Source organism: Oncorhynchus keta, chromosome 9 (assembly GCF_023373465.1).
Source record: "Oncorhynchus keta strain PuntledgeMale-10-30-2019 chromosome 9, Oket_V2, whole genome shotgun sequence".
Lineage (NCBI taxonomy): Eukaryota > Metazoa > Chordata > Actinopteri > Salmoniformes > Salmonidae > Oncorhynchus > Oncorhynchus keta.
In genome coordinates, this window is record NC_068429.1 from 19,900,501 (window position 1) to 19,914,311 (window position 13,811).

The 13,811-nt window shown below is 43.1% G+C and overlaps 2 protein-coding genes across 3 annotated transcripts in view; both read left to right on the forward strand.

Annotated features, from left to right (window-relative positions):
* The window catches only part of LOC118373188 (transportin-1), a 426,516-nt gene that overhangs the window by 221,118 nt on the left and 191,587 nt on the right, over positions 1–13,811 (forward strand). The window lies entirely within an intron of this gene.
* On the forward strand, positions 851–2,428 carry LOC118378760 (apolipoprotein A-I-like). Its single transcript, XM_035765743.1, has 4 exons — positions 851–941; positions 1,024–1,077; positions 1,243–1,393; positions 1,518–2,428. Exons 2-4 carry the CDS (start codon positions 1,038–1,040, stop codon positions 2,092–2,094), a joined length of 768 nt encoding a protein of 255 aa, XP_035621636.1. The 5' UTR covers positions 851–941; positions 1,024–1,037; the 3' UTR covers positions 2,095–2,428.

Consider the following 13,811-nt stretch of genomic DNA (forward strand, 5'->3'; position numbering starts at 1 on the left):
GATGCTGGCCCATGTTGACTTCAATGCTTCCCACAGTTGTGTCCAGTTGGCTGGATGTCCTTTGGGTGGTGGATCATTCTTGATACACATGGGAAACTGTTGAGCGTGAAACACCCAGCAGTATTTCAGTTCTTGACACATTCAAACCAGTGCAACTGGCACCCAACTGGCACCTACTACTATACCACATTCAAAGGCACTTCACCCATTCACCTGAATGGCACACATACACAATCCATGTCTCAATGGATTAAAAATGATTAAAAATCCTTCTTCAGCCTGTCTTCTCCTCTTCATCTACACTGATTGAAGTGGATTTATCAAGTGACATCAATAAGGGATCATACTGTAGCTTTCACCTGATTCACCTGGTCAGTCTATGTCATGGAAAGAGCAGGTGTCCTTTCATTACTAACCCTCATTACGTACTTGAAATACAAATAAGTGAATAATAATCAGCTTTCACCTATCATCAACTAATTCTTGAGCCATTTGATTGCTCTAGATGAAGTAAGTCTATGCAGAATAACATTATCATTACATGACATCTCTATGATGGCCCATACTGGCCTTTTCTGATGGCTACTTCATTGAGGATAAATGTACGTTCTATGACTGTGATATGCGTTTATGCCACCTCTTAAGATGAATGCACTAACTAACTGTAAGTCACTCTGAATAAAGGAATCTGCTAAATGACTTAAATGTAAATGTAAAATATACGGTGTCAGCATGATCACTTGGTCCCCATAACGTGTCCCCAGAGTACTGAGGTTATGATGTGGCAGTAGGAGAGACAGGAGGACATACAACAGGGCACTCAGTCCTGGACTTTGTTCTTCACTCCAACTCACCGCCCCCTATATATACTCCCAGCCCTGACACCTGCAGTACACACCCACTACCAGACACAAGGACAAGACACAAGCTATCTTAAACAGGTAAGTCACTAGCTGACTCTAGTCACATAGGCTACAATATATCATGAATGAGAAACTGACTTAAATCTTTCTCCATGAAAAGCCTATAGCCTGGTCATGAAGGTCCTCGTGGTGCTTGTGCTTGCTGTTTTCACTGGTGAGTGGAGAATACGTTTTTCAATACATAGTCTTTTATTTTTACAGGACTAAAGTAGAAAATTAATCATGTTACACTCTAGTGTTATATTAATGACAGATGCAAACGTTTAATCTCAGACACCGTCTAGACTGTAAATAAAATGATCCACGGTCTCTCCTACAGGCTGCGATGCCAATGTTCTGTGGCAGGACCAGCCTAAGCAACAGCTGGACATTGTGAAAGATGCATTCTGGGACTATGTTGCCATGGCAACACTCACGGCTGACGATGCCCTGCAGAAGATCAGACAGTCAGAGGTGGCACACGAAGTCAAGTAAGTCTCAATATGTAGAAAATAACACAATATAATAGAGTTTGAAACCTACTCAACCAACTACATGTTTGTTCACCTGAATGACTTGGCTTCTGTATTGACCTTTCTCTCGCTGTTTCCATAGCACCATGATCACAGAGAGTGCTGATGCTGTGAGCCAGTACACTGTGGCCATGCGTGGTCAGGTGACTCCTCTGACTCAGGACCTGCTGGCCAAGCTTTCCCAGGAGGCTGAGAAGCTGAAGGCTCGTCTGGAGAAAGACCTGAGCGCCTTGACAGCCAAGCTGCAGCCCTACTCTGATGAGCTGAACGCGGACCTCCTGAGGCAGCTTGAGGAGATGAAGAGGGATGTGACCACCTATGCAGAGGCCCTGGACTCCGACGCGCTGAAGGCCTCTCTGCTCCAGAAGAGTGAGGAGCTGAAGGGAAGCCTGGAGAAGAGTGTGCAGCAGCTGCAGGCCCAGCTAGGCCCCTACACTGAGGAGCTGAAGCAGAAAATGGACCAGAACCTGGAGGAGTTCCAGAGGAGCATGATTCCTCTGACCCAAAGCTTCCAGACCCAGCTGACCCAGAGAACCCAGGAGGTCCAGCAGAACCTGGCCCCCTATGGAGAGAAGCTGACGAAGCTGGACCCATTAGCCCAGGACCTGAAGGCCCAACTGGCTGTTCTCTGGGACTCCTTCACCAAGAAGATCCAGTAATCGGACTGATTATACTTGGTCTCCTAGTCCATCAAAGTCCAAAAGGGGCAATATGTAAATGTACTGGTGAATAATAACCACTACTGGGTTGGTTCACTGTATCAGTTATGGGACTCTCCATCTCCTGACCAATATCGACATGTGACTCAGGACTATATTACAGTATTAACGAAGATGTTAGAAAAGAAATGTAGGATTCTATCAACAATAGATTATTCACATCTGGTGTTGCTCTCTTGAGAAAGGTCTCAATTTCTTCAAGCAAACTTTCTCATATCTCAGCATATTTATTTATTGTCAGTATTATTCAATAAATGAAACTCAAGAATCTGAATGCTATTCATTTCATCAATTGAAACAATTAATTCAGTCAATGTAGGCTCTGTCAACTATGAGTAGAGAATTGAAGCAATAAGACACAAAAGCAATTCTCTCCATGTTTTGTAAGAAATGGCAGGTATCCTTTTGCCAATATAAAGTGCATTCGGAAAGTCTTCAGACCCCTTGACGTTTTCCACATGTTTGTTACATTACAGCCTCTAAAATAGATTTTTTTAAATTAAACTACACAATCTACACACAATACCCCATCATGACCAAGTGAAAACAGGTTTTTAGACATTTTTGCTAATTTATTCAAAGTAAAAAACAGAAATACTCTATTCAGACCTTTTGCTATGAGTCTCGAAATTGATCTCAGGTGCATCCTGTTTCCATTGATTATCCTTGAGATGTTTCTACTTGATTTGAGTCCACCTTTGGTAAATTAAATTGATTGGAATTCAACATGATTTGGAAAGGCCCCACAGTTGACAGTGCATGTCAGAGCAAAAACCAAGCCATGAGGCCAAAGGATTTGTCTGTAGTGCTTCGAGACAGGATTGTGTCGAGGCACAGATCTGGGGAAGGGTACCAAAAAATGTCTGCAGCATTGCATATTCCCAAGAAAAATCCCAAATCTCCTCCATCATTCTTAAATGGAATAAGTTTGGAACCACCAAGACTCTTCTGAGCTGGCTGCCCAGCCAAACTGAGCAATTGGGGTAGAAGGGCCTTGGTCAGGGAGGTGACCAAGAACCCCATGGTGAATCTGAAAGATCTCTAGAGTTCCTCTGTGGAAATGGGAGAAACTTCTAGAAGGACAACCATCTCTGCAGCATTCCACCAATCAGGCCTTTATGGTAGTGGCCAGGCGGAAGCCACTCCTCAGTAAACAGCCCGCTTGGAGTTTGTCAAAAGGTACCTAAAGACTCTGACTTGATGAAATCAAGATTGAACTCTTTGGCCTGAATGCCAAGTGTCACGTCTGGGGGAAACCTGTGACCATCCCTACAGTGAAGCATAGTGGTGGAGGCATCATGCTGTGTGGATGTTTTTCAGCGTCAGGGACTGGGAGACTAGTCAGCATCGAGGCAAAGATGAACTGAGCAAAATACAGAGAGATCCTTGATGAAATCCTGCTCCAGAGCACTCAGGACCTCAGACTGGGGCGAAGGTTCACCTTCCAACAGGACAATGACCCTAAGCACACAGCCAAGACAACGCAGGAGTGGCTTCTTTGACACTTCTCTGACACTTGTCTGTTTTCTCAATGCCATTCAAATCCGTATTGAAAATGGTGCACGTTTAAGTTTGTTCCACCTGAGCGAGTCTGACCACAAGTCAGAGACCACTATGATGACACACCAAATGTGTTTGATGAATCGCGGGACAGAGCAAGAATAGGCTTTTGTAGGCTACAGTCCAAGCTATGTCTCAAGATGATCCATCTTGAATAAACGCTTGGAGGTGAGGATGACAGCAGTGGTGTCGTCTACGGCGATACGGATATCACTTATTATTGATCTACATAGCGCATTGATGTGAATCACACTGCTGCTCTCTCATTTAGCTATTTGCACCTTACAGGTTGTGGTTGTTGTGGATGGCTGTTCACAAATCTAAATGTGTATTTGAACCCAATAATGGTTGAGTTCAAGAAGTCTAAGTTGCCTATCAATTATTGTTTTTCAAGCCAGTGGACAGCCAGTGAATAATGTGCTCTTGCTACACCTGCATAGTGCGGATCCCAGCCTATGGAATAAAAGTGGGGCTTTTATTGCTCAATCTAATTCATGCTGATAAAAAAATTAATCCATAGGCCTAATGGAGACATACTCAAACTCGTACACTTTTCATAGACTTAAAGGGGCAATCTGTAGTTGCTACATATATTTTTGGATTTATAAATTATAAGTATTAATGTAAGGATATAATTTAATCGTACTCTTATATTTAGTAGAAAGCGTTGGGTTAGAAGAAGCCTATATAACCAACCCATAAAGTTAAATTCAACATCCATATATGGCCAGCTATGTAAACTTTAACATTGATTTATTCTGCATTAGTTAGTTCAATTGGTAACATACATTTTTGTCTTCTTCTAATGCCTCTTAAGGGGAAAGTAATCTTAAAAAGTAACTGAATGTAATCAGATTACGTTACTGACTTTGGGTAATCCAAAGGTTACGTTACTGATTACAATTTTGGACAGTTAACTGTAACGGAATACATTAGCATAAGAATATAAATAACGTTTTTCTTTGTCATTATGGGCTATTGTGTGTAGATTGATGAGGGGGAAAAAACAATTAAATCCATTTTAGAATAAGGCTGTAACATAACAATGTTGAAAAAGTAAAGGGATCTGAATACTTTCCAAAGGCACTGTATACAGTTGAAGCCGGAAGTTTACATACATCTTAGCCAAATACATTTAAACTCAGTTTTTCACATCTAATCCGAGTAAAAATATCCCGTTTTAGGTCAATTAGGATCACCACTTTATTTTAAGAATTTGAAATGTCAGAATAATAGTAGAGAGAATGATTTATTTCAGCATGTATTTCTTTAATCACATTTCCAGTGGGTCAGAAGTTTAAATACACTCAATTAGTATTTGGTAGCATTGCCTTTAAATTGTTTAATTTGGGTCAAACATTTCGGGTAGCCTTCCACAAGCTTCCCACAATAACCTGAGTGAATTTTGGCCCATTCCTCCTGACAGAGCTGGTGTAACTGAGTCAGGTTTGTAGGCCTCCTTGCTCACACACGCTTTTTCAGTTCTGCCCACAAATTTTCTATAGGATTGAGGTCAGGGCTTTGTGATGGCCACTCCAATACCTTGACTTTGTGTTCCTTAAGCCATTTTTCTACAACTTTGGAAGTATGCTTGTGGTCATTGTCCATTTGAAAGACCCGTTTGCGACCAAGCTTTAACTTCCTGACTGATGTCTTGAGATGTTGCTTCAATATATCCACATAATTTTATTTTCTCATGATGCCATCTATTTTGTGAAGTGAAACCAGCCCCTCCTGCAGCAAAGCACCCCCACAACATGATGCTGCCACTCCCTTGCTTCACGGATGGGATGGTGTACTTTGGCTTGCAAGCCTACCCCTCTTGCCTAAAAAAAACGACGATGGTCATTATGGCCAAACAGTTCTATTTTTGTTTCATCAGACCAGAGGACATTTCTCCAAAAAGTACGATGTTTGTCCCCATGTGTAGTTAAAACAGTAGTCTGGCTTTTTCATGGCGGTTTTGGAGAAGTGGCTTCTTCCTTGCTGAGAGGCCTTTCAGGTTATGTCGATATAGGACTTTTACTGTGGATATAGATACTTTTGTACCTGTTTCCTCCAGCATCTTCACAAGGTCCTTTACTGTTGTTCTGGGTTTGATTTGAACTTTTCTCACCAAATGATGTTCATCTCTAGGAGACAGAACACGTCTCCTTCCTGAGCCGTGTGATGGCTGCGTGGTCCCATGGTGTTTATACTTGCGTACTATTGTTTGTACCAATGAACGTGGTACCTTCAGGCGTTTGGAAATTGTCCCCAAGGATGAACCAGACTTGTGGAGGTCTACAATTTTTCTCTGAGGTCTTGGCTGATTTCTTTTGATTTTCCCATGATGTCAAGCAAAGAGGCAATGAGTTTGAAGGTAGGCCTTGAAATACATCCACAGGTACACCTCCAATTGACTCAAATTATGTCAATTAGCCTATCGGAAGCTTCTAAAGCGTTGACATAATTTTCTGGTATTTTCCAAGCTGTTTAAAGACACAGTCAACTTAGTATATGTAAACTTCTGATCCACTGGAATTGTGATACAGTAAGTGAAAGTGAAATAATCTGTCTGTAAACAGTTGTTGGAAAAATTACTTGTCATTCACAAAGTAGATGTCCTAACCGACTTGCCAGAACTTTAGTTAGTTAACAAGAAATGTGTGGAGTGGTTGAAACACTAGTTTTAATGACTCCATCCTAAGTGTATGTAAACTTCCCACTTCAACTGTATATAAGGTATTATATATGGTTTGCTCCATTATGGAAAAAGATGAGGAAACCGAACAAAACCGATTTATGAGTGACATTTGCCTGCCCTCTGTCTCCCCAAACCTGTCCCTACCCTCAAAACAAACATGAACACAGACATTTTCCTTTACTTTATGCTTAGACAAACCAAACAGTACAAAAATGAATTTTAAAAATGTAACATTTAACGGAGTTAAACAACAGCTGGCAGACACTGACCTCAAAACAAAAGTACTGTACTTTGATAGCTTCCTAACAACAAATGTGTTTTACTGAGTCCCATTTTAATAATATATAATAATTAATGCTGTCTATGTTGGTCTCTGTAAGTTAGTCTTTGAAATACAGGGCATTCGGAAAGTATTCAGACCTCTTCCCTTTTTCCACATATTGCTACGTTACGGCCTTATTCTAAAATGGTTTAAAATATTTTATTTTTGAGATTCTTCAAAGTAGCCACCCTTTGTGTGCAAAGCTGTCATCAAGGCAAAGGGAGGCTATTTTGAAGAATCTCAAATATGAAATATATTTTGATTTGTTAAACAATTTTTTGGTTACTTTTGATGTCTTCACTATTATCCTACAAGGAAGAAAATAGTAACCATGAAGAAAAACCCTTGAATTAGGTGTGTCCAAACCTTTGACTGGGACTATATGCAAATGTGATATCTCTGTTTTGTAATTTTTTTTTTTTCTTATTTTTCTCCAAAAACCTGTTTTTGCTTTGACATTAGTGTGTATTAGTGTGTATTGTGTGTAGATTGATGAGGGGGGGAAACAATTTAATCAATGCACTGTATATATCCACTGTCCAATCCCCTCACCACATTGTCCTCAAACTCTGACCCATCATGTTTATTTGATTTATCATTTTAGTCCTAAAGATAACATTTTTATTTACATATCTTTGTTTCACCTTTCTATAATTCTATCATTTAAGAACATATTATTTAGGAAATGTGATCCTTTGAAAACCAACAACAACAATTAACTTCTGTGTTTCTCGTGTAGATTGAGAGGGTCTGGGCCTCAGATGGAGCAGTTGGCCTTTGCTGGCCGCCGTCTCTCTCACACACACACACACACACACACACACACACACACACACACACACACACACACACACACACACACACACACACACACACACACACACACACACACACACACATAGACACACACACACACATAGGCACACACACACACACACACACATAGGCACACACACACACACACACACACACACACACACACACACACACACACACACACACACACACACACACACACACACAGACAAAGTCATGTTTGTCCGGAGGCCCTGAGGAGCCATAGACATGCTTTATTTGACAAGCCATGGGACGAGAGCCACATCAGTAACATTTATGGGCAGTTTGTAATTGATGTGCTTTTTTGATCTCTCAGTTGAACACGAGGAAAACCATCTGAACAAACAGGGATGGTGTAAGTTTATTACATTAATATGGATTCCTCTCCTCCTTCGCTCAGCTCTAAAGCCCAGAAGACCTCAACTCAGAGCCTGAAGCAGTCAGCTTTACATCCAGGGGAATGATCTTGCATCATATTTTCCTTTGGAAGAGTAGCACAAGCCTTATGTACATCTCAAATGGCATCCTATTCCCTATGTAGTGCACTACTTTAGACCAGAGCCTAAAAGTTTCTGGTCAAAGGTAGTGCACTATAATAGGATGCCATTTGAGACACATAGTCTGAACTATTCATCCCCCTTCATGATAATAGGAACATATGAACAGGTTTCAGGACCTTTCTTTCCAATGAGACATAGAACATTTATCTCTTTAGCTACTATTCAGTGGCAATTTCAATTTCACGATTCAGTCACTGACTCAAATACTTTGGCGCATGAAGAAAGAATTTCATAACCAGTTGTGTCTTCTCAATTGGTATTCTATTCTGCATTTGTGTATTCCATAATAGACACACACATATGTACGCACACACATACGCTCCTGGACAAATCCTCCCTTAATCTTTGGCTTCCGAGCTTTCATTGTGATGTCACAGTGTCCTTTGTCACTTCCTCTGGAAATGACTGCATAATCAGATTTAATTAGAGGGTCTCCCCTCTGGCCCTGAGAGAGTGTGTGTGCGTGTGTGTGTGTGTGTGTGTGTGTGTGTGTGTGTGTGTGTGTGTGTGTGTGTGTGTGTGTGTGTGTGTGTGTGTGTGTGTGTGTGTGTGTGTGTGTGTGTGTGTGTGTGTGTGAGAGAGTGCGCGCGCGCATGCGTTCGTGTGTGTGTGTGCCACTCAAACAAACCAGTAGATTGAAGGGTTCGTTCCCCCGGTCTTGCTTCGATTCTGTGCATGAAGTCTGGCCCAATCCATTTAGAGGCTGGAAGTGATACAATTGGCCATCTGCCAAGGGGAATTAATCTGGGCTCTCTGATTGGCTTGCTTTTGAAGCCGGCAGCTGTAGAGGCAGAAGCCTCTCTCTCCATCCAACAACCCCCCGAACCACCACTTCTGTTTGTCTCTCTCTCGTTCTCTCCTCCACTCCTCTTCTCCTTTACCCTTCCTCCTCTCCCCTTGTATTTTTAGGCTGAAAGAGATAATTCACCCAAACTACAAAATGACACATTGGTTTTCTTACCCTGTAAGCAGTATGTACAAGATATGACTGCAATCCATGCTTTGGTTTAGCTTCCCTGGCTAGCAGTGGCTAGCACTGTTTCCAAATCTGATTTAAGTCACCAGACCCATATTAGCATTTTGGTGAGCTTCACAATACATTTGAGATACTTTTGGATGATAATATCCATCCCATGACTTGAATGGATTCGTGCCACAAAGGCTAAAATGTTAGCATTTGAAAACAGTGCCAGTGAATTTAATTTAATTACATTTTTTATTTAACCTTTATTTAACTAGACAAGTCAGTTAAGAACAAATTCTTATTTACAATGACGGCCTACACCGGCCAAACCCTGCACTAACCCGGACAACGCTGGGCCAAAGCATGGAAACTAAACCAACGCATGGTTTGCTGTCATACCTTGTCCATAGACTTCTTACAGGGTGAACTATCCCTTTAAGGGCTGTAGATAAGGTCGGGCTTGAGGTCAAACAGGGGATTGAGACAGTTATGTCTATTATTTCCTTCTTTCTTTTATTTGGGTGTGGTGTAGGGGGTAGGGGGGTACTCTTCAAATCATATTAAACAAACCAGGACTTCTGTATTATATAACAGATCTAATAACTGTCTTCGACATTGTCACCTCCCTTGCCGAAAGCTGTTAGGGGAAACACTGGTGTGTTGAGATGCAGTGTGATGAGATGCAGTGTGTTAAGGGAAACATCGGTGTGTTGAGATACAGTGTGTTAGGAGAAACACTTGTGTGTTGAGATGTAGTGTGTTAGGGGAAACACCGGTTTGTTGAGATGCAGTGTGTTATGGGAAACACCGGTGTGCTGAGATGCAGTGTGTTAGGGGAAACACCGGTGTGTTGAGATGCAGTGTGATGAGATGCAGTGTGTTACAGGAAACACCGGTTTGTTGAGATGCAGTGTGTTATGGGAAACACCAGTGTGTTGAGATGTAGTGTGTTAGGGGAAACACCGGTTTGTTGAGATGCAGTGTGTTAGGGGAAACACCGGTTTGTTGAGATGCAGTGTGTTAGGGGAAACACCGGTGTGTTGAGATGCAGTGTGTTAGGGGAAACACCGGTTTGTTGAGATGCAGTGTGTTAGGGGAAACACCGGTGTGTTGAGATGCAGTGTGTTAGGGGAAACACCGGTGTGTTGAGATGCAGTGTGTTAGGGGAAACACCGGTGTGTTGAGATGTAGTGTGTTAGGGGAAACACCGGTTTGTTGAGATGCAGTGTGTTAGGGGAAACACCGGTGTGTTGAGATGTAGTGTGTTAGGGGAAACACCTGTGTGTTGAGATGTAGTGTGTTAGGGGAAACACCGGTTTGTTGAGATGCAGTGTGTTAGGGGAAACACCTGTGTGTTGAGATGTAGTGTGTTAGGGGAAACACCGGTGTGTTGAGATGCAGTGTGTTAGGGGAAACACCGGTTTGTTGAGATGTAGTGTGATGAGATGCAGTGTGTTAGGCGAAACACCGGTGTGTTGAGATGTAGTGTGATGAGATGCAGTGTGTTAGGCGAAACACCGGTGTGTTGAGATGCAGTGTGATGAGATGCAGTGTGTTAGGCGAAACACCGGTGTGTTGAGATGTAGTGTGTTAGGGGAAACACCGGTGTGTTGAGATGTAGTGTGTTAGGGGAAACACCGGTGTGTTGAGATGTAGTGTGTTAGCGGAAACACCGGTTTGTTGAGATGTAGTGTGTTAGGGGAAACACCGGTGTGTTGAGATGCAGTGTGTTAGGGGAAACACCGGTTTGTTGAGATGTAGTGTGTTAGGGGAAACACCGGTTTGTTGAGGTGTAGTATGTTAGCGGAAACACCGGTTTGTTGAGATGTAGTGTGTTAGCGGAAACACCGGTGTGTTGAGATGCAGTGTGTTAGGGGAAACACTGGTTTGTTGAGGTGTAGTATGTTAGCGGAAACATCGGTGTATTGAGATGCAGTGTGTTAGGGGAAACACCGGTTTGTTGAGGTGTAGTATGTTAGCGGAAACACCGGTTTGTTGAGATGTAGTGTGTTAGCGGAAACACCGGTGTGTTGAGATGCAGTGTGTTAGGGGAAACACTGGTTTGTTGAGATGTAGTGTGTTAGGGGAGACATCGGTGTGTTGAGATGCAGTGTGTTAGGGGAAACACCGGTTTGTTGAGATGCAGTGTGTTAGGGGAAACACCGGGGTGTTGAGATGCAGTGTGATGAGATGCAGTGTGTTAGGGGAAACACCGGTGTGTTGAGATGGAGTGTGTTAGGGGAAACACCGGTGTGTTGAGATGCAGTGTGTTAGGGGAAACACTGGTTTGTTGAGATGTAGTGTGTTAGGGGAAACACCGGTGTGTTGAGATGGAGTGTGTTAGGGGAAACACCGGTGTGTTGAGATGTAGTGTGTTAGGGGAAACACTGGTTTGTTGAGATGCAGTGTGTTAGGGGAAACACCGGTTTGTTGAGATGTAGTGTGTTAGGGGAAACACTGGTGTGTTGAGATGCAGTGTGCAGTGTGTTAGGGGAAACACCGGTGTGTTGAGATGTAATGTGTTAGGGGAAACATCGGTTTGTTGAGATGTAGTGTGTTAGGGGAAACACCGGTTTGTTGAGATGCAGTGTGTTAGGGGAAACACCGGTGTGTTGAGATGCAGTGTGATGAGATGCAGTGTGTTAGGGGAAACACAGGTTTGTTGAGATGTAGTGTGTTAGGGGAAACACCGGTGTGTTGAGATGTAGTGTGTTAGAGGAAACACCGGTGTGTTGAGATGTAGCGTGTTAGCGGAAACACCGGTTTGTTGAGATGTAGTGTGTTGATATGCAGTGTGTTAGGGGAAACACTGGTGTGTTGAGATGTAGTGTGTTGAGATGTAATGTGTTAGGGGAAACACTGGTGTGTTGAGATGTAGTGTGTTAGGGGAAACACCGGTTTGTTGAGATGTAGTGTGTTAGGGGAAACATCGGTGTGTTGAGATGCAGTGTGTTAGGGGAAACACCGGTTTGTTGAGATGTAGTGTGTTAAGGGAAACATCGGTGTGTTGAGATGCAGTGTGTTAGGGGAAACACCGGTTTGTTGAGATGTAGTGTGTTAGGGGAAACACCGGTTTGTTGAGATGCAGTGTGTTAGGGGAAACACCGATGTGTTGAGATGTAGTGTGTTAGGGGAAACACTGGTTTGTTGAGATGTAGTGTGTTAGGGGAAACACCGGTGTGTTGAGATGCAGTGTGTTAGGGGAAACACCGGTGTGTTGAGATGTAGTGTGTTAGGGGAAACACCGTTGTGTTGAAATGTAGTGTGTTAGGGCGAACACTGGTGTGTTGAGATGCAGTGTGTTAGGGGAAACACCGGTTTGTTGAGATGTAGTGTGTTGGGGGAAACACTGGTTTGTTGAGATGCAGTGTGTTAGGGGAAACACCGGTTTGTTGAGATGTAGTTTGTTAGGGGAAACACTGGTGTGTTGAGATGCAGTGTGTTAGGGGAAACACCGGTGTGTTGAGATGTAATGTGTTAGGGGAAACACCGGTTTGTTGAGATGTAGTGTGTTAGGGGAAACACCGGTTTGTTGAGATCCAGTGTGTTAGGGGAAACACCGGTGTGTTGAGATGCAGTGTGATGAGATGCAGTGTGTTAGGGGAAACACCGGTGTGTTGAGATGTAGTGTGTTAGAGGAAACACCGGTGTGTTGAGATGTAGTGTGTTAGCGGAAACACCGGTTTGTTGAGATGTAGTGTGTTAGGGGAAACACCGGTTTGTTGAGATGTAGTGTGTTAGGGGAAACACCGGTTTGTTGAGATCCAGTGTGTTAGGGGAAACACCGGTGTGTTGAGATGCAGTGTGATGAGATGCAGTGTGTTAGGGGAAACACTGGTGTGTTGAGATGTAGTGTGTTAGGGGAAACACCGGTTTGTTGAGATGTAGTGTGTTAGGGGAAACATTGGTGTGTTGAGATGCAGTGTGTTAGGGGAAACACCGGTTTGTTGAGATGTAGTGTGTTAGGGGAAACATCGGTGTGTTGAGATGCAGTGTGTTAGGGGAAACACCGGTTTGTTGAGATGTAGTGTGTTAGGGGAAACACCGGTTTGTTGAGATGCAGCGTGTTAGGGGAAACACAGATGTGTTGAGATGTAGTGTGTTAGGGGAAACACTGGTTTGTTGAGATGTAGTGTGTTAGGGGAAACACCGGTGTGTTGAGATGCAGTGTGTTAGGGGAAACACCGGTGTGTTGAGATGTAGTGTGTTAGGGGAAACACCGGTTTGTTGAGATGTAGTGTGTTAGGGGAAACACTGGTGTGTTGAGATGTAGTGTGTTAGGGGAAACACTGGTGTGTTGAGATGCAGTGTGTTAGGGGAAACACTGGTGTGTTGAAATGTAGTGTGTTAGGGGAAACACTGGTGTGTTGAGATGTAGCGTGTTAGGGGAAACACTGGTGTGATGAGATGCAGTGTGTTAGGGGAAACACTGTTGTGTTGAAATGTAGTGTGTTAGGGGAAACACTCGTATGTTGAGATGTAGTGTGTTAGGGGAAACACTGGTGTGTTGAGATGCAGTGTGTTAGGGGAAACACTGGTGTGTTGAGATGTAGTGTGTTAGGGGAAACACCGGTTTGTTGAGATGTAGTGTGTTAGGGGAAACACCGGTTTGTTGAGATGCAGTGTGTTAGGGGAAACACCGGTGTGTTGAGATGCAGTGTGTTAGGGGAAACACTGGTGTGTTGAGATGTAGTGTGTTAGGGGAAACATCGGTGTGTTGAGATGCAG